This window comes from Podarcis pityusensis (assembly GCF_964106645.2).
Source record: "Podarcis pityusensis genome assembly, chromosome: 2".
In the NCBI taxonomy this organism is placed as follows: Eukaryota; Metazoa; Chordata; class Lepidosauria; order Squamata; family Lacertidae; genus Podarcis; species Podarcis pityusensis.
In genome coordinates, this window is record NC_138029.1 from 112,478,797 (window position 1) to 112,500,514 (window position 21,718).

Genomic DNA, 21,718 nt, shown 5'->3' on the forward strand with positions numbered 1-21,718 from the left:
GCCATTTTACCTCAAATCTGCTTTTGCTTTTTGGTTCCTCCTTTGCACCAACACTGGGCTAGAAGGTCACAACTCTTCTTGCAAATGTGCTCTTTTCATGTAAAGGGAAAAACAAGCAAACCCCAGCCTTTCCCCCTTTAGACATAAACATGACAGATGCACAATCACTGTAACTATCCTTGATGCATCTAACTTGGCACTTAAGTAGTTTTGCAGTGAAAGCAAGAGTCTTATGGCACCTTAAAGACTAATGACAAGATTTATGGTGGCGGCGGCAGCTTTGACAGGCCAGGTCCCATTTCATCAGCTGCACAAAGTGCTATCCTCAGTGCGTGCACATAACACTAAACCGTGGTTTATCAAGCAATAGTTATTAAACCATGCTTTAGTATTATATGTGTGAACCAGCAGTTTATGGTTTGGTCCAAAGTCCTAGTTTGTTGCTGGCTTATAAACCATGGCTTGCTTTAACTACAGTGTAGGACCTTTCCTGAGCGCTGCAGATGCTTGCCAAATTACAAAGGCATGAGGTAATAGCAGCAGGGAGACAAAACAAACTGGAGAAACAAGCAATGGTTTGTTAAACAAACCACAGTTTAGTGTTACGTGAGAACTCAGCCACTGTATGCATACACACGAACATGGTGCGCATGTATAATGTTTGACAAATAGCAGGACCAAAAGCTTTGAGGCACAAAGAGCGAATGGTGGCTCTGTGTCACACTGATAAGCAGCCCACATATAGTCACAGCAAGAACAGTGTGACTCATACTGCAGTCCCTGAACTATTATTTTTCTAACAGCATCTCTAGTCCGGAGCAGCTTACGCCTCAATAAATTTGTTAGGCATTGTGGGTTTTCCTAAGGGACGAGACTGAGCAGATGTTTTTACACAATTCAATAATATTCGGTCATTCCAGTTTCTAGTGTAGGAACAGAATCCGGTGATTCACCGGCCAGCAACAGGGGCACAAACATTTGCACACTTTCATAGGCACACACAATGCATGCAGAAGTGTGAGGTGCCTGCACTTCCCTTTAACGGGCAGCAAAAAGCCAGAGCTGTAGCCAAGCCCTTGGTTTCCCCCAGGTTGCCCCAAGCACCACTGAAAATGGTGAAAGCCCAACATCCAGTCCCCAAGAGACGACACCCAAGAAACCACAGCCCAGCTTGTGCCCTCTGGGAAGGTGTGGACTCCATCTCTTTAGAGCCATTACTCCACGTTCTGAGCAAGAAGCAGGCCCCCTCCTTTAGCAAGCCAAGGATGGAATGGGGCACAGCATTGTGCCAGACGCAGAGCAATGGGATTCAGGGAAGTTGCAAAGGCTCTGTTGCATCATGTTGCTAGTCAGCCACAGAGACCGCACACTTGCTTCTGCCACTGCTAGTGGGACCAAAGGCTAGCAATGTACCCGCCAAGGAATCTGCCTTCTGAAACGCTGAATCAAAAATAAGCTAACGCAGTGAACTTTCTGCAACATAACCAAAGACTCCTGTAGTTTAGGGAGGGGGGTTTATTCCTGCAAGCGTGTTCTGCCAGTTTGCTTTATTCACTGTAGATGGAAGGATTTGTCCTTTTCCTCCGCTAGGGCACCCCTCCTTTTTGCACCAGGCGTGATCACAGTAATTGAAATAAACCCAAACTGCAAAAGTTGGTGTCTCCCATTTCATAACAGTTGATGTTTACACTGGGGGCTTTCTAGCTAATAAATGTATTTCTGTAAGGCCACCCTATTCCTCTGCCTGTTCAGATGAGAAAGTTAGATGGCAGGTCGAGTGGGATGACAAGTCAGAGAATGCAATGGGGGTACAAGGATGACTAAACTGGTTTGTGTACCAACCTGGTAGGAGTCAGTGTGCTCCTGGTTTTGAAAATGAGACACACACGAGTATGATTGGCATTTTATTTTTTTTAATAGGGGTCTGTTATGAGAAATGGCATGCATACAGTTCAGATAAGAGACCAAATTGTTACGGATCATTTTATTTTTAAGAACACCACTACAACAACCGTGCTTTTTCCATACTAGAGGCAACAGTAAATACTGAGTAGCAAATAAATGGGAAAGGGAGTGAAGAAGAAATCAAATGCCTTTCACTGTTTTCTCTTTTAAAATAATTGTTTCAGACGTTTGCCGCAATTTGTGAACGAGGCAAGGTATTTCTAAAAAAGGGACAAATGAAAACTGTGCTAGAGCACCAAAAGGACCACCCTAAATTTTCAGAAAAAGACATGCATTCATGAATCCCAATCTCTTCCAATCAGTCTCCCGCCCACACAAATTTCTAAACTAACTTTGGTTTCAAAACTAACTTTGCATTCTTTGCTCAAGAGAGGAAGTCAGCGCCTAGAACGAAATCTACTTTGAGGTTTGACAGTGTGACAGGAGGCCTAAAAGAGAATCTATTTCAGGAGACATTCCAGATTAAAAGGATTCTTGGGGACCTGCTAACCTAGGTTTTCTAGAAAGGTTGCTACAACCTAATCACCGGCCCTAGTTAATGCAGAAGAGGACACCACATTCTATAAACTCTCTGGACTGCAGACTTCTGTACAGTTCTTTCGTCGAAGGAAGTATTATCCTTCTCCCCAGGGGATTTTTGTTGCATGGAGGAAAACTGAACTACCCAGTTGTCAACTGCAGAATCAAAGTGTTAAGTTTTGCATCTCAACTGCTAATTGTATACCAGGCCATTGTTAAAGCACTTCTAAGCCTCACAGATCTCAACAGGAGAATGCTTCTTAAAAATGCTGAACTTAAAAGCACGATTCTTCTCCGACTGCTTTCCCAACCCGGTGCTGTCCAGATGTTTTGGACTATGAGTCCCATCAGACCAAGACTTGACTGGGACTGATGGTAGTCCAAACATCTGGACAGCAGCAGGTTGGCAAAGGCTGCTGTCAATTCTTTCAGTCTTGGGGGGGGGGGGGAGAGAGAGAGAGAGAGAGCTGATGTCCAATTACAATTGTAGTGATACAATGGAGATTAAAAAGATGGCTCCAGCAAACTAGAACTCTTTTTGTTAAAAGTCCCTATTGATGCTTCTAGGGCAGGCATAGGCAACCTTCGGCGCTCCAGATGTTTTCGCCTACAACTCCCATGATCCCTAGCTAACAGGACCAGTGGTCAGGGATGATGGGAATTGTAGTCTCAAGGGCCGAAAGTTGCCTATGCCTGTTGTAGGGGCACAATTTTCTCGCCTCGGGAATGTGATGAGCGGCAATTTAAAACCATGGTTACGATAAAAAGCTAGATGCCTCGCCTGTTTCCCCTCACGATTGCAATACCGCCAAGAAGTCCTGCATGCCTGATTTAAAAAGCAAAAAATAAAAGACGAAAATTAGACAAGCCCTTTCTTAAAGGCTCCTTAGTTAGAAAGCAGGGAAGTAGCAAGAGAGCCTCCTTCCCGACTAAGGCTTAGGAAGGAGAAGCTTGTTTAAAGGGGGGCGGGTCTCTTCAGCTCGAATGCATTGGGTGGCCCATGACGGCAGAGCCAGAGGGGGAAGGAACGAAGGCGTCCCCTTCGTGGAACGGGGGCAGGTACAGGGCAGCGAAGGCAGCGCCATTGTAGCCCTGGTGGGGTGGGCCCAGCTGGTGGTGGGCAGGGCCGAGCCCAGGGGGCGGAGCCTGGCGTGCGCCATGAGGGAAGGGAGGCGGTAGGGCCGGCCCATCGTAATCATCCCGCGAGCCAGCCCCTAAGTTGCGCCTGCCCTTCTGGCGACGGTTGCAGAACCAGACGCGGACAACCTACAAGGGTGCGGGCAAAGGGGGAGAAAAGAAGAAGACATATATAGGTTACTGCCAAGGCAACGTCCTCCGTCTTGACCCACACCTCCTTTCTGCCATTTCTCGTCTCCCCAGAGGGTTCTGCAAGACCTTCTCTCTTGGGCATTGCAGAACAGGAACACAAGTCTCTTGGAATGACCTCCCACACTCCTTGGCCTCTGGGACTTGTGTTGCTTGCACGTTTTGCTTGTTGAATAATAAACGTCAGAAGCGATTTTTCTTTTTTTAAAAAAAGGCATTATTTTAACAAACAATAATTAAATCTGCATGTTCAGATCTGGCCCCAGGTGGTAGAACCCCAAGATTTGCAGAAACCATTTGCTGTCCAACCCCAAATGCAGCGATTTGGGTGTGAATTTTGCTCATTTATCGTCCAGTCCTTTTTTCTTTTGAGTTATGTCTTTTTGGACACTGTAAGCCTGAGGAGTGGCTGCTTTTTTTTTTTTTTAATTGATTTGTAAGCTGCTCTGAGGGCTTTCACAGCTGAAAGGTGGGAAATAATTGCTATGAATGAATGAGCATTCATGGGGGCAGGATAGAGGTGGATATATTATAAATGGCAACAAATCAGTAGATAAATATTATACCCTGCCTACAAAATATGAGTGAGTGTGTGTGTGTGTGTGTGTGTGTGTGTGTGTGTGTAGGCTGCTCCCTTCATATCTCCCTTGTAAGAGGCATTGGGAAGGTTGGAATCAAAACACTAAGCCAGTATATACCACCGTGGTGCCCATCAACCTGAGGCAGCAGAGCAAACAGTCGGGGCTGATGGAGCCCAAAATATCTGGAGGGCAACAGGTTAGGGAAGCCCACTCTAGACCCTTGGCCTTATCCTGTGCAAAGGCAGCTCTTAAGTTCACGCAGGTAGGTCTCAACATTTTCAGAGCATGAATTCAGTGCTGAACACTTGGAACTGGAAGCGATAGTTAACCACCTGCCGGCGACTTGCAACATAAATCTAATTCTCTATTGCAGCAGTTCCTAAAGTGAAATCCGCAGGCCACTAGTGGTCTGTGAGATTCGCTTAAGTGGTCTGCAGCGGCAACTTGATGGAGTTATGTGCATCTGTTTGCGAAGAACATGGGTGTCGTATGCATGCGTGAAGAACGGAGGGTGCAATAGCTAAATAGCCTACCAAGACCCTCAGCAAATATCAAGTGGTCAAGGGAGAGGCGGTTTGGGATGAACTAGGACAGGCACGTCCAAAGTCTGTTTTGAGGGCCTAATCTGACCCACTGGTCAAGTTTATTTCCTGGGGTAAAATCTCAAAAAAAAACTTCAATCTTAAAAGCTCAACAACCTCACTTCTTAAAAAAGGTCAACAACTTTGGTCGGCCCTCACGCATGTTCACTTCATCAAATCTGGCCCTCTTTGAGTTTGGGCACCCCTGCACTAGGTTATAGTATCTAGTTTCATCACATAAAATGGAACTGTGACTCAGAAGGGTGTGTCTCTTTCCCTTCCTAGCTCACTGTAAGGAGCTTGAGCCCATCATGTTGGACTGGGCTCATTTTGATGGCAAAAGATTTTTTATTTTTTTTTGCCAGGAGTAGTGAAGTAGCAGGTGCTTGGGAAGGTGAAGAAAGATGGGTGTCACTCACATCCTTCTCCAGGCTGAGGTTATCAGCAATCTGCTCGATCTCGTCCACGTTGGGCTTGGGGCAGCGCAGGAAGTAAGACTCAAGGGTGCCCCGCACGCTGTTCTCAATGCTGGTACGTTTACGTTTCCGGGCTTGGATCATGGCAGACTCCATGGAGCACAGCTGCTGCACAAGGGATAGCCATGTTTGGTGATGGTGCCAAACCCACAACCCAGACCCACAACAACCCACCCTTCCCATCAGTGACTGAGCAGACTCTTCCACGCTCCTCCTGTGTGCGCTCACTGACATAGCCACAGGGAGGCGCTGGGAGCCTCGATAACTCCCTCCCGATGTAAGCCACGGTCAAGTGACTCAAGTATATTCACCCTCTGGGCTGGCTGGCCAACCAACCAACATTGCTACGCCACCCTGATCGATAGCCATTTTGGCAAATCCTAGAGCCTCTTTTAGGATGCGGGTGGTGCTTTGGATTAAACCACAGAGCCTAGGACTTGCCGATCAGAAGGTCGGCGGTTCAAATCCCTGCGACAGGGTGAGCTCCTGTTGCTTGATCCCAGCTCCTGCCAACCTAGCAGTTCGAAAGCACGTCAAAGTGCAAATAGATAAATAGGCACTGCTCTGGCAGGAAGGTAAACGGCGTTTCCGTGCGCTGCTCTGGTTCGCCAGATGCGGCTTAGTCATGCTGGCCACATGACTCGGAAGCTGTACCCCAGCTCCCTCGGCCAGTGAAGCGAGATGAGCGCCGCAACCCAGAATCATCCGCAACTGGACCTAATGGTCAGGGGTCCCTTTACCTTTACCTTAGAGCCTCTTTTACCTTTGATGTTCTACTCTGGTCCATTCTCCCCCTCTGCAATATCAGAATTGTCCACTGTGCTTCAGTCTGTTCTAAGCCCTTCATATACCACCATTTCCCCAGATGCCCCCCCCCCCCCAGCTTTCCTTGCTCTTTAAATTCTGAAATGCTTCCCCTCTCTTCCTCTCATATTCCTACATACCTGGCCTAACCCAGTATGGCCCAACTTATGTCCTCAGCCCCCACTGGGCTGTTTTAGTTGTTGCCGTCCTCCTCAGGCTTAAGGTGTTCTTTGCTTTCTTTATAAGGGTTGTACTTCTGCAAATATTGAGGCTGCCCAAAGCCCATGACACTTCACTTTTGGGGACAGATGGTGGCATTTCTGCTAGGAAGGACCAGCACGGGGTGTACAATACACAATGTGAAGTTAAGATTTCCTAGTTCGAATGATTTTCTCCCCAAGTGATCGCCTCTGAGCTTTTTCTTGGCGTTTAGGGAAGCTTTTAACATTTGATGCATTACTGTATTTTAATATTGTGTTGGAAGCCACCCAGAGTGGCTGGGGAAGCCCAGCCAGATGGGCGAGGTATAAATATTTATTATTACTATTATTATTACTACCATCGTCATCATCATCATCATCATCAAGACCAGCCTTGGATTCATTTCGTCTCCCCTTACACACCACAAACTCACATTTGCCAAATTGTAGCCCTTCTTCTCCCACAGTATTGCGAACTCCACACGCACATCCTTCCTCTATTCTTATAAGCTAAAGTTCTGGTTAATAGTCTGTTCATCCTCCTTCTCCCTGGCCTGGCACAGTCGCATCTCGGTCTCTAACTCCACTGCCAACATAATTTAGCTCTCCTATCACTCTGCCCACAACACTGGGTTGTTGTTGTTTTGGCTCTTTTATATTTTGTAAAAAAAATAAGAAATCAAACCCTCAAATCAAGCGGCGTATAAGTTTCATGAAATAAATAATAATAAGCAGATAGTCTTTTTCTAGTCAGTTACTGGCTTCCCTTCTTTAGCATGGACTCCTTGCCTTACTTTCCAAAGCCTATCTTTGCTTCTTGTATCTCTGCCAGTGCCGGATATAAGCTAAACAAGCTATAGCTTAGCCCCCCCCCCCCCCAATTTCACTATTAATATACTTCTTAATTGTATTTCAGTTCAGCAATTACTTTGATAAAATACATATTTTGATATGTGCAAATGGCTTTAGATACCTATTAGGCCCATAAATTACCATATAGCATATATTCAACACAAAAAACAGTGACACTTTGTTGTTGACAAAGGACAGCCGGACACATAAAGGGCCCTGTTACCTTCAGTAGCTTAGGGCCTCATCAAACCTAAATCAGGCCCTGATCTCTGCCCATGACCTTCACCCCCTCAAAAAAAAGTATCCAGGCCCCTTAAACAACTTTGCCCAGTCTCCTTATCCCTGAACATTAAACTGCCCCCCTCGAGATGTGCAAATGGTTTCCCCTTCACCTCCTTCAAATCCACTTTTCCTTCGTCGGCTTTGTCATTTTCTCTTCAGCCTCACTCCCAAATGTGATGATGAAGCCTTAAGATAGCACTTGTCCACAGTGCCCCCTAGATAACCTCATCTTTCCCTCCACTTAGAAGTTACTGGCCCTGTATTTTTATTGCTGTAGCAGCATCTGCAATTGGTTCTGCATACCACCTTTATATTTCCATAATAATAATTCATTATTACCCCGCCTATCTGGCTGGGTTTCCCCAGCCACTCTGGGCGGCTCCCAACAGAATTAAAAGCACAATAAAACATCAAATATTTAAAAACTTCCCTAAACAGGGCTGCCTTGAGATGTCTTCTAAAAGTCAGGTAGTTGTTTATTTCCTTGACATCTGGTGGGAGGGCGTTCCACAGGGCAGGCGCCACCACCGAGAAGGCCCTCTGCCTGGTTCCCTGTAACCTCACTTCTCGCTTATAAATTTAATACACTTCTGGCTTATAAATTTAATACATTTTTATCACTGTTTTGGACTGTAATCTCTTTGGGGCAACATATTTTAGAATGAACGAGTTGCATCAGACCGAATCATTGCATGTGGAAAACAACTTCTGTGAGCGCATAGCAACTATCCCTCCTTTTCCTTCCTCCTGCCGCCGCTGCACCCCTTAGATTTGCTCTAGGGTTTCCCCCCCTACACTCTGGTATAATTTTCGGGAAGTGCAGGGAGATAAGAGGGAAATGAATTCTGCTGCACTCGCAGAATGGTGTGTGCAATGACTTAGCTCAGGGGTAGGCAACCTAAGGCCCATGGGCTACAAGCAGCCCATGGGGGTCGTTTAACCGGCCCACGAGCTGCCCCCAAACCGAGCCACCTTCTCGGCGAGTCCCCGTGCGCTGTGCTAAACTGGCGCAGCACAGTGCAGGGACTCACTACCGCAGCGCTGGAAATCGCGACTGCGCAGACACAGATAATTGCAGGCGTGCGCACACTCACACGCATGCAATCCGGGATCTCCACTGGAGTGAACCGGCCCAGGCAAGGTAAACCTTGCCGACCCCTGATTTAGCTGGATATAATAATAATAATTTATTATTTATACCCCGCCCATCTGGCTGAGTTTCCCCAGCCACTCTGGGTCGCTCCCAATCAAGTGTTAAAAACAATACAGCATTAAATATTAAAAACTTCCCTAAACAGGGCTGCCTTCAGATGTCTTTTAAAGAGAAGATAGCTGCTTATTTCCTTCACATCTGAAGGGAGGGTGTTCCACAGGGTGGGCGGCACTACCGAGAAGGCCCTCTGTCTGGTTCCCTGTAACTTCGCTTCTCACAATGAGGGAACTGCCAGAAGGCCCTCGGCGCTGGATCTCAGTGTCCGGGCTGAACAATGGGGGAATACAGCCTTAAGGTATACAGCCTAAGCTCTTTGGGGCAGAAGCCAATCAATATTGCCAAAGCAACTCTGCGCAGCCCCAATTAGGGTGGCAAGCAATGGTTTGATAATAATAATTTAGCAACCCGGACGAAGACTTCTCCCCAGCCCCAGGGACACGCCATTCATCTCCCTCTCTCCAGAAGGCTCACCTCCTGCAAATTCTCGTTGGAATCAGCCTCTTCCAGCCAGCGCTGGAGGAGGGGCTTCAGTTTGCACATGTTCTTGAAGCTGAGCTGCAAGGCTTCAAAGCGGCAGATCGTGGTCTGGCTGAACATCTTCCCTGCGGGAGGGAGAAAAGAAGAAGACAGGCAAAAACCAGATTTGGGGACAGGAACGCAGGGAGTGCGCTAGAAGCAGAGGTAGGTAGGCAATGCAACAGGAACTATAACTCTGCATGATAACTGGGGACTTTGCTGGCTTTTTTCTGGTCCACGTAGGACCAGTCTGGATAGTCGGCCTTGGTGAAGACTTGACGTTTTCATCCCAAAAAAAGTTTTTGATTTGAGTTCCTACTGAAAGGAGGTGGCATTTTAGCGTTGTGTTTTAATCTTGTTTTTAAGTTGTATTTCAATCAATTGTTTTTATACCGGTGTTAGCTGCCCTGAGCCCGGTCTTGGCTGGGGAGGGCGGGGTATAAATAAAATTTAATAATAATAATAATAATAATAATAATAATAATAATGAAAAGCACAGCCTAGTCTCAGATCGGAGGGAGCCCAAGATTGGAGGCAGCTATTCCTGGCTCAGTTGCCTCCAAAGGAGGGATCTGTGATAACTCTTGTGAGTTTTCACCACTAGCCACAGGCTTATTTTTCCACCCAGGCCTTCCCCGGGGGTAGGGGGAAGCCTGGGAAGTGTGTCTAAAGGTCCTGGGCTGCCCAGATACACCCCTCTTGGCCTCCCTGATGTGGTCCAAAGGAAAGCAGAGTCATACATTTGGCACCAGCTTGACTGCAGGGGTTTTTGGAAGGAGCCATCCAACCATCTGTTGCAGACATAGGCAAACTTGGCCCTCCAGATGTTTTGGGACTACAATTCCCATCGCTCCCTGACCACTGGTCCTGTTAGCTAGGGATCATGGGAATTGTAGTCCCAAAACATCTGGAGAGCCGAGTTTGCCTATGCCTGATCTGTTGCATGCTGACAGCTTCTGGGAGCCACAGGTGAGAGATGAGTGGGGGGGGGGGACCAACGGCGGAAAAACTACCCCAGAAGGAGCACGATGTTTCCCCCATCAGAGGCACAACCCCTCCTTTAACAGCCCATCCACCACTAGTATATATGCACCTTGGCTTCAGGCAGAAGAAATATGCAACTTGCTGCTTTGCCTCAGCCAGCAAAATGTATTGGTCCAGCCCAGGCATAGGTAAACTCAGCCCTTCAGATGTTTTGGGACTACAACTCCCATCATCCCTAGCTAAGAGGACTAGTGGTCAGGGATGATGGGAATTGTAGTCCCAAAACAGCTGGAGGGCCGACTTTGCCTATGCCTGGGCTGGACCAATAAGCATTTCCACCTGATTACCCCCATATCTGCAGGAGGGGAATAAGTTCATTGCATTCGACTTGTTTCTGGATTCCCACACTGAACACATGAAAGGTCTCCTTCGTGGTATTATTATTATTATTAACACTGAAAAATACCCACCATACAGCAGACCCAGGGCCAGTCCCACGTCTGCCTGAGTAAAGCCCAGCGAGATTCTTTTGTGCTTGAGCAACTTGGCAAACTCTTCCAGATCCTCTGAGGTAGTAATAGGAACCTAGGGAGAAAGGAGGGAGAAAAGGTGGACTTTGGTAAACAGAACAGGGACGGCTTGTTTATGGGAAAACACATCAAATCAACACCACGGCCATCTCACACCCAGGGGTTGTAGCTGTCTTTCCCATTCAGGCCCCCAGGCCTCAAAGCCTTAACCATTGGTCACCAGTTAACCACCAATATTCCCCCAGGAAACAAGTAAGACTTATAGATTCTGACCCGTTAAGCCAGGGGTAGAGAACGTGTGAAGTAAAAAAGGATTGATAACAGATGAAAATTTAAAGTTATAGTATATTAAGTTAAAGAATCATGAGAAAACAAAGAGGGAAAGAAATTGCTGACTTAACTAATTGAACTGGAATACAAAAAAGGGAGGTATGAGGAGGTCAGGGAAACAAGGATATGAATGTAAGTTATGGAAAGATTGATCCATTTTTCTTTTTCTTTTTTTCTTTTTAAGTGTCTTTTATTCTTTTTTCTGTATTTTGTATTTTCTTGTATTTTTACTTTTTGTTTTTGTGTAATTCTTGTATTCTCTGAAATTTTAATAAATATAATTAAAAAAAAGAGAGAGAATGTGTGGCCGTGCTATTGACCTACAATTCTCATGAGGCCCACCGAGCGTCGCCCGTGGTCAGGGACAACAAAAGCTGCAGCAAGCGCCACAGCTTTCCTGCCACTGGGCTAAGCCATCAGCTCATGAGAGGTTTCTCACCAACTCCGTTCAACAGACAGGTCATATATAGTTGCATATATAGTGGAGGAGCCAGTATCCTAAGTTGTAATTTGGGGGGAAAGCACTAGAAGCATCCATGGTAGCTATTTCAATTGCTTTTGTTCAATTTGCCCCTTGCAAACAGCTGAAAGTCAGCAATTTTGGTAATAAACCTGATTCGCAATGGGGGTCAAATAATTTTGATTGCATCTCTCTCCCGTGTGTGTGTGTGTGTGTGTGTGTGTGTGTGTGTGTGAGAGAGAGAGAGAGAGAGAGAGAGAGACTTTTTGTGAATTAGAAGTGTACATTGCATTATCAGAAGTTGATCACCAAAACAGCCGAGGCTCTCAACCCCAAAGCTAATTTAGCTCTCTTTTTTTTTATAAGATATTTATTAAAATTTTCAATGTTTTACAAAACACACAAAGAAAAATAAAAAAAATAAAAAATACATAGTAAAAATATTTAAAAACAATTCTTTCCTTCCATTACTTAACCTTCATTTACTTATTTCCAGGACCTCCTCACACCTTCCTTTTTTGTATTCCAGTTCAATTATTTTGTTCAGCAAATCCCTCCCCTCTTTTAATATCCTAATCATTAATCATAAAAATGTTGTAATTTTAGATTTTTACATATTACCTAATAAACCCTTTTTTCATCTTCCCTTATAACCTTTCAGCTAGAGACCACTTAGTTTCTATCCAGCATCATTTTAACATTCATTAATTTTACAATATTTCTGTAAATAATCTTTAAACTTTTTCCAATCTTCCTCCATCGACTCTTCTCCCTGGTCTCGGATTCTGCCAGTCATTTCCGCCAGTTCAATATAGTCCATCACCTTCGTCGAAAGCTAATTTAGCTCTTAATGGCGGAATATTGCTGCCTTGTTTGTTTTTTTTAGAGCATCTGGATACAAACATATTACTCATGTGCAGAGGGAATGACACGGATCAGCTACCAGGCCCTATTAGCCTGAAAAGCCTTGGGACAAGGTTACGTGTATGAATAAACCTATTTCTCAGTGATGATACCGGAATCCACATGGCAGTCAGTTCCTTGGCAGTCAGACCAGTTTTTTCACAGGGACAGATTAAGTAACTGAACTGAATGTGTGTCTGAGGATACTTCCCAGACTGGTCTGCCAATGAGCAGGTGCTGGGACAATGTGGGGGAAAGTCCCCCCAGGGAAGAATTTTTCTTTGTATATACTGCTGCCGCAGAGGATGACTAATCACTTAAAACTTGCAGTACTAGTCTTTAGCATATGTTATCTTTCTTCAGACACCCGATTAGATCTTTCTCCCAGTCTAGTCAAGCAAATAGCTTCTCTGATAAACTCATATCCTTCACAAATACCAGGGGAATCCAAACACATTGGTGTTTTGTTTTTGAACTAAAGGAGCTGATCGCCTTAGCCTTGGGCCAGAATCAAATGGTGAGCTGAATGTGTCCCTGTCTGATGGCCCATCAGAGCTGATCACAACTTTACCAGAATCCCTTCCCAGAAAAAAGGGGGGTAGGAGAGAATGAGGAACCCCATTTTCCAACTTCATATTTATTTTTAAGTTTTCTAAAGTACATTATTTGAGTGATTCTGTTACTTCGATCAACTAAAAAGTGGAACAAAATAGGGACAAGGTTTTTTTTGGGGGGGTGAAGTACAAAAATTAGACTGTAGTAAGTTAAACTTCTAGGTTCTATTCCAAGATGGAGAATAAGAAAATGTAAAACTATCAGTGTGAGAGATTTTCTCCACTGGGTGCTCAAATAATTTGGCCAACTTTGGCTATTAGTCTGCTTCTCCCCACACATCAAGGTGAAATTTGTTGTAACACCTCAGGCAACCAATGTCTTGAAGCAGCCCTAGGAGCCACAGAACCACCTGAGATGCTTCAACGCTTATCTAAGCACTGGAAAATTCAGGGAAATCTAACATCCGTTAAGACAGGGGCTCCCAAACTTTCTTCCTCACAGACCACTTGAAAACTGCTGAGGATCTGGGTGAAGATTTGTCTGCTTGTTGTTATCAACTGCAATGCACTGCCAATGTATGTAGCAGTTGCTGCCAGAATTCTAATCGTAAAAGGCTGGAAGGGAGAGGCTATCCAATCTAAATTAGAATGGCAAAAAATAAGAGTACACCGAGCTGGCGAGATTATCAGCAAGGTTAAGAGACGTTACAGATGAAAAATTTATCAGAGAGTGGGATATATACAGAGCATACGTAAAAGAACACTGTCAAAAGATCAATCTGTTGGCAAGTCTTGATTGATTGTGTATGTAGTCTTGATTGATTGTGTATGCAGGATAATTTTATAAAATTAAATTTATAGTAAGTCAAATAGCATAGAGAAAGTAAAGTTTAAGTGCATATTTAAGGAACTTAATTCGGGAACACAAAGGGAAGATCGGACGTCTTGTCAAATTTAATCACAAATGGATGTACAAAGCAAGTACAGTGGAACCTTTGGGTTATGGTCGCGGCAAACCCGGAAGTGCCCTCTTTCTTGGTGCCAATCTCCCACACAATTAAGGGCTGGGAGTTCTTCCATTGTCAAAAGACCTGGAATGTCTAAGTTACAGATAGGTAGCCGTGTTAGTCTGCCATAGTCAAAATAAAAAAAATCCTTCCAGTAGCACCTTTAAGACCAACTAAGTTAGTTCTTGGTATGAGCTTTCGTGTGCAAGCACACTTCTTCAGATACACGTGTATCTGAAGAAGTGTGCTTGCACACGAAAGCTCATACCAAGAACTAACTTAGTTGGTCTTAAAGGTGCTACTGGAAGGATTTTTTTTATCTGGAATGTCTAAGACAGGCATAGGCAAACTCGGCCTTCCAGATGTTTTGGGACTACAACTCCCATGATCCCTAGCTAACAGGACCAGTGGTCAGGGATGATGGGAATTGTAGTCGCAAAAACATCTGGAGGGCCGACTTTGCCTATGCCTGGTCTAAAGACCACTACATTCAGAAGTGCTACGATACATGGCTTCCCTCCAAGAATTATGGCAGCTGTAAAGATGTTGTTAAGGATGCTGAGAGTTGTTAGGCGACACAAACACACACAAATTCCCCTCACAGAGCTACAATTCCCAAAGTGGTTTAACAATCAGTCCCTCTTTCCAGGGAAAGCTGGGAAATGTAGTTCTGTGAGGGGGAATGGGGGGGTCTCCTGACACAACTCTCAGCACCCATAACAAATGACAGCTCCCAGGATCCTTTGGGGAAAAACCATTACTCTTTATTAAAGCACTGTCGTAGCGCTTTAAATGTGTGAGGCGAATGTGGCCAAAGCCAGATTTTTTTACGCGAAGATGGATCAAGAAAGGCTGGAGAGATACAGGAAAAGTCCAGCGCAGTAACAGTAAATCAGATCGGTAGTTGGGTTCCTATTGAGGGTATTTGTCGAGCCAACAGGACAGTGATGAGGGACGGAGGACTGGCGCGATCGTTCTGTGATATTATGGCAGTGGACAAAGATGTAGTGTAACTTTGGAATGAATGTGTATTAAGAACAAGAAGTAATAGTAATTGTGGTTGGAGGCACCATTTCCCTCCCACCCAATTTTCTCGTTTTTAAAAAACATGACAGGATTTTGGAACCTGAGAGGTAGTAGCAGAGCCAATCCCCTGCGCTCTCCCCTCAAAACACACACACACACACAAACTAGGGTAGGGGGGAAAGAGTGAAAAACCAGCTTAAACGCTGTAGCTTGATCAGCACAGCAGGGTAAACAGCTGAAAGATGAGCTGGGGCCCTTCTTGTGCCCCCCCCCATACGCCACCCTGGCAACATCATCAGTGAAAACTTTTGCCTTCTGACAATTTTGCCTTCTTCTAGAAAAGGTGGTGTTGTCCTTCCCCCTTCAGAAAGAGCAAAAGTAGATTAAAAGGGTCTTTTGTGTTCCCCCGCCCATCCCACTTCCATTGATCTTTGGGCAAGGGGACAGATACTGACTGGACCCAAGTGCAGATACCTCTGGGCAGGGTTCGGCTCGCATTGCAGATAAGATCTTTTGCACCCAATAAAGAATGCCTGTTCCGCAACACTTCGAGAAACGCAAAACTTCTAGAATCGCCCCTTTTAGCATTTTTAAAATATTTATTTGGTGCAGGTATGAACTCCCTTCTGGAGCAGGCTGGCCAAACAACAGCCCCAAAGCTGCAAAGGCCCTCAGATCTCCTGGAGATCACAGGAGACGATTTTAGCATAACAAGTCAACTGTGCCTCCAATACAGTTATTTGAACTGCCTCAACATAAGGTTGCCACCACTATTTCTGGCCTTAAGACTATTCCTCTTTTGAAAGCCGGTTGGCGTTCAAAGCTTCTCTGAATTTCAGGAGTGTGAAAAAGTTCGGCGAGAAACAGCTATTGGTGGCATTTATACAGCTGCCAAACAACCTTGTTCTCTATGTGGATATATAATCCATTTATGAAAATGCAGTAAAAATGGTCAGCAGAGAGATAAACTCAGTTTCACAGCATGACATAACATGTAAACAGTGGGTTACAATTCAAAGAAGGTGCTGGCAGGCCTTTTTGGGGTGGGTTTTCCATAAACGGGGTGCCACTACCAGGAAGGTCCTCACTCAAAGCCAAGTTTCCCTTTATTCCATACTTGTTTCAGGATTTAAAGCCAAATATCCTGCACAGCCAGCCAGGACCTCTCCCGAGATAAGAAAATTTAGGTATAGGCCTACCCAGTAACGTCAGTAAAACACCTCTGAGCACATACAGAGTGCATTTTCTCACCACTAGGCAACCACTGCCAGTTCCCACACACATCTGGGCTCCCAGGAAGCCTGTGGCCTCACATGGCAATAGCATCCTTTCTTATACAGTGGTACCCCGAGCTACAAACACCTCAGGTTACAAATGCTTCAGGTTACAAACTCCACTAACCTGGAAGAGTTACCTTGAGTTGAGAACTTTGCCCAGGATGAGAATGGAAATCGTGTGCTGGCAGCGCAGCAACAGCAAAAGGCCCCATTAGTGAAAGCACTCCTCTAGTTAAGAACAGTTTCAGGTTAAGAACGGACCTCCAGAATGAATTAAGTTCGTAACTAGAGGTACCACTGTAGTCTGGAGGCGAGCACATGATTACAGATGTCATTTTCATCATTTTTACTTTAAAAACGTCATTTTCCACGAGGTAGAACGATATATATTCCCAAGCGTTAGGGTAGGAGAAAACTACCTTTAAATTCAAAGCACCGTTGAATGAATGAAGAGAATTTCAAATGCAACATGGAACATGCCTAGAGCCCTTAAAAAAAATAATATCAGGATTGAGAAACTTTTTTTGCTTGGTTTTTGCTTTTAATGTTTCTGGAACGTAGAAGCAGATGCAAAGCACAGAATGGGGAGGAAGAGAAATTGTGTGCCCCCCCCCCACTGAAGTAATTAATGAATAAAGGTAAAGGACCCCTGACAGTTAAGTCCAGTCGCAAAGGACTCTAGGGTTGTAGCTCATCTCGCTTTGGCGTTTGCCCGCAGACAGTTTTTCCGGGTCATGTGGCCAACATGACTAAGGTATCAAAACAGGGAAGAACCCTGACAGCACGGGGCACAGAAGGGCTTTGCATCCCTTCCTCTACTTTGCGTGCCATGGGAGATGTTGAGAAGGGCAAGAAAATCGGGGTTCAGAAGGGTTCACAGTGCCACACAGCTGGAAAGGGAGGCAAGCACAAAACTGGCCCTAATCTGCCTGGTCTTTTTGGCCAAAAGACCAGTCAAGCCGAAGGTTCCTCTTACACGGAAGCCAACAAAAGCAAAGGTATAACCTGGGGAGAAAATACACTGCTGGTTTACTTGGAAAACCCCAGGAAGTATGGTATATTCCAGGAACTAAGATGACATTTGCTGGCATTAAGAAGAAGGGGGAGAGGATGGATAGCATGCCTTTAATAGCATGCCTTAAGGAGGACACTTCTAACTAATGGCTTCTAATGCCTTATTTCACTTTACAAATGGAAATGACTCTCTGATGAGATTGGTTTTTAAACTTTCCGTTTTTGCATGCATTATATTGCAACGACTTCAAAAATCCTTCAGCCAGAGAACTTTGATGACGTATGGTTCTTAACGTATGTGCTTGTCCTTGCATCAGTATAATTTATAGAATTGAATGAGTACAGTCAGGGCTACTCTAGTGTTTCCTGATCGTGTAATTAAAAAAAACGACAACCCCTCTCTCTCTAAAAACAAAAAGCAGGACAAATACCTTTATTGGGATCAACCAAAAGTTAATGATCAAACTAGACATCAAATTTTGCAGGACTCCTCTTTGGCCTGGATGTTATGTTCAACAAAACTGATAAAAGGAGGGAAAGACTTAGGGGAATGACTGAGCCATGGTCATTGTACGCCATGGTGCAATTTATGAAGAAAACGCAATTTCAGAACTCAAAACAGAAATTTACTTTTGCGAATCACGAGATGATATGGGATTGTGGTGTCATGTGAGGGGAAGAGAGAGAGAGAGAGTGCAACCATTTGTACTAGACCCTCAAAAATGATTCTTTGACCTTGATTCAAGTAAAAAGCGACTTCAGAAACTGTAAACCTTATGGGTGTCAGAAATGGCACTACACACACATGCAGAGGATAAGTTAAGGGGACATGTTGGGAGAGCCCTGATCCCATCTGACAGGACATTTAAAGTGGAAAACATTTGCAGGACAAATATCCAGCATTGCTCTTTATAAGTTTTAACCCCACTGCCAATCAGTTGTGCTGGGTGACCAGAATTATGGTATGGGGGGGCAGGGGGAGGTAATGCCCTTGCCTTTCACCATGCTTAGAATTATAAACTTCTACAATCCACTTCTGCTTAGTCCCTAGCTTGGAGACTTAGAAAAGCCACCAAAACACCACAAATATGAGATATGGGGCAGACGAGATGAGAAGAAAAATCACTTGCACTAAAAAAAACCCACAGTTCCTCCCACCTACAGTTTCTCATTTATAGAAACAGGATGCGTTCCACAGAGAATATATAGGAATGGCCATGCGGTCACTTGCAAAAGAAGAAGATATCTGCCATCTGGCTGTGGGCTGTAAGGTTTTCAATAGGCAAGATCTTGAGCTTGGAGAGTTTATCAGTGATCAATGAATGCCCCGGGCCACAGCAACTTTCCATTTTAAACACAAGCGGAAATAAGCAACATTGATTGCTTTTGCACAAGCTGATATTAAGGAGAGGCTTGCAGAGATGACGGGATAGAATGAACTATCTAGATATCCCAAATCTTCAGTGGACTCTGGCACTAAGTTTTCAGACGTGTCCTTGGAATACATAAAAAATATATCCTAAGGAATTCCTCCAGGTAACTCTGAGGCCACCAGTAAGTATCTCTATAAGCCACGTAATGAGGGGAGGTTCCTAGAACTAAAGGGGGCCTCATAAGTCATCTTGTTTAACACCGTGCTAGATACTGGAAATTGAGAAGTAGAATATAACATCACAATAAGGGCTGTCTCTGCTTGCAGACCACCCGTGAAGGAGAGTTCATTACTCCTCTAGGTAATTGTTGAACTGCTCCATTAACACTCAAGGAAAATCTCCCTCCTATAAAAGCCTATAGGTTCTTGTCTTCTCCCTCTGGGGCAGCAGAGAACAAGTTTTTGCTCTTCAGATATCTGATGCATGTCCCACCCAGAGATAGTTTTGTTACTACTGTCAAACCAGGTACACACCCTGTCCTCAGCTCAATCACTTTGTCCCATCCTCCCCAAGTTTGGAACTCTGCATTTGAAGAATTTCCTGCATGCCTGTCTTCTGAGGTTTCGGCTATCCTTCTCAGCTTTGTGCCATCTGCAAACTGTGATAAAGATTCCCTCTATCCCTTCTTCTAAGTACTGTAGCCACTGATAAGAACATAAAAGTATATCAGGTCCAGGACTCAACACCCCAAACGAAACCTCCCCCTCCCATTTTGCTCTTCCAAGTTCTTCAACAATCTTTGAGGACAGTTTCCCAATCATTTGTGAATCCACTGAACAGTAATATCCTCCAGCTCACACTTAACAAAAACTTTTTGTCAACTGTTTTGCTGAAAACAAGATAAATTGCATCAAGCAATTGCCACAATCTGCTAAGTTAATAACTCAATCAAAAAAGTGATTAACCTAGCAGGAGCCAGCATGGATTTGTCAAGAATAAATCATGGCACACTAATCGCTGCGTTGTTATCAAGATGCTTCTAATCTCTCCTAGCGGTTTTAGTGTGTTAGCCTGCGAACACCTGGGGAAAAGGAGAGTTCAAGTCACTGCCTCTCAGCCTAACCTACTTCACAGGGTTGTTGTGAAGATTAAATGAGAAGGGGGAGAACCACACACACCACCATCAGCCTCTTGGAGATGAAGGTGGGATATAAACAGATATTAGTCATGAGAGCTAGGCAGAACCTCCACATACAGGGGAAGCCTACCAGTGGATACCAGTTATTGGCAACTAACAAGGAGGGCTGCTGGATTCATGCCCTACTTATGAGCTTTCCAGAGCGCTTGTCTGGCTGCTGCTGGCAAAAGATGCTAACTAGATGGACCTGATCCAGCAGGGCTCTAGTAGGTAATAAAATCAAGTAGTAGTTGGAGAACCCAGAGCTTACATTCTGAAGAGAAAGTACTGGGGTTCAAACCTGCCCAGAAACACCATCATCTAACCTTGCAACCCTATGGGGGTTACATACAGAACATGTCGCCATCGTGCCTCATGCATGCAATTAAGTATAGCCCAACCACAACATCGCTTGAAGTAGAAAACGGTCAACCAGAGGCTAGAGGTTTTTTAGACTTGAATCGTAACAGTTCAGATCCCTGCGCAAACCCTGAAATCTCATTTCCAAGTTTATTCCTGGTAGTTACCACCAATCCCTTTGCGTTTTAAGACTGATACGAACGCAGACTCTGTGGCTTTAACCATGTCCTGGTTTTCCTGTCCCCCAGACAGACCACCCTTTGCTTTAAGACCTGCGGCATGCTGAAAACGGACATAGATATTCACTTCCTATTTCATACAATAACTATGGGGTAGGTACCCAATTAAGTTGACAAGACAGGACAATCCTAGCTAGCAGTGTGGAAACTAGGTGCGTCCATTGCACCATTTACTTGTTGAACACTCTCCATATTTCCCTTTCCGTAATTCTTATCGTCTCTCACCATCCATCTGTAGGGCTGGGAATCCAAAATCCTGTAGAAAGCAGCTGCCAGCCCGTGTAAGTAATACTGAACTAGATGGGCTCGACTCTGCAGAAGGCAGTTTCTTATGTCCCTCACTCATCCCCCTGGGGTTCCTAGCCTCACAACAGCATCCTTACCTCATCTCCGCTGCCGCCGCCACCACCATCCTCCTTGACTTCTGCAGAGGCTGCCTGCCCACCGGGGCTGCTGCTACCATTACTCTGGGGACTGGTCTCCTCGCTGCCAGTCAGGCTGCCCAGATCATCATCCTGGCTAGCGGGGCTGCTGGAGCGCTGGGGCTCCTCGCCGGGTGAAGCAGCTCCACCGCTATCTCCAGGCGCAATGCAGGCCGAGGGGTTCGGCACAAGGCAGCCACCTGCCCAGGTGTGCACATAGGAGGGCCCGGGCTGCTCAAAGTCAGGCTCCACTTTGATGTCAGGCTTTGGGCCTTGGCAAGCAGCTTCCCCGGGCTGAGGGACCCCGTAAGCCCCCATCATCATCCCGGGATGGTGGCTCCAGGCATCTCCAGCAGAGAAGGGGTACCAAGTCCGGGGAGCTTCTCCTCCGCCAGGGTGGGACTCGAGCATCCCTCCCGGAGGCCCATAGTCAGACCTGAACCCAAATCCCTGCCCAGGGGCTGCCCCACTGAAGGCTTCAGGCAAGAAGCCTCCACTAGCTTCATGGTGAGGAACAGCAGGGATGTTGCCAAGGTGAAGCCCTTGGACAGGGAAAGGATAGGGACGATCTAACTCTCTGCCCAAGTGCCCAGCCATGGCGAACTTGGTTGTTTTCTTTTTTCAAAAGGCTGGTGCTTAAACTCAAAAAGTGTCCAGGAAGCAGAGTTGTTGCTTTTAATCCAAAGGTGGGAACCCAGGTGTAGATAAACTGACGCTAGCAGAAGTTCAGGCAGTCCAAAGAAACGC

General features: G+C 45.3%; 1 protein-coding gene across 2 annotated transcripts; it reads right to left on the reverse strand.

The window, feature by feature from the left end:
* Positions 1–1,893: 1,893 nt before the first annotated feature.
* Positions 1,894–21,654, reverse strand: POU5F1 (POU class 5 homeobox 1). Of its 2 annotated transcripts, none has more exons than XM_080992900.1 (5): positions 20,933–21,654; positions 10,770–10,884; positions 9,271–9,401; positions 5,392–5,553; positions 1,894–3,750 (listed from the first exon to the last, which is right to left on the reverse strand). In XM_080992900.1, the coding sequence occupies exons 1-5, from the start codon at positions 21,566–21,568 to the stop codon at positions 3,460–3,462; spliced, it is 1,335 nt and encodes a 444-aa protein (XP_080849026.1). In that variant the 5' UTR covers positions 21,569–21,654; the 3' UTR covers positions 1,894–3,459. The 2 variants fall into 2 exon arrangements, with proteins under 2 accessions (XP_080849026.1, XP_080849025.1); XM_080992899.1 differs by having other exon boundaries at positions 5,392–5,556.
* Between the last annotated feature and the right edge of the window lie 64 nt (positions 21,655–21,718).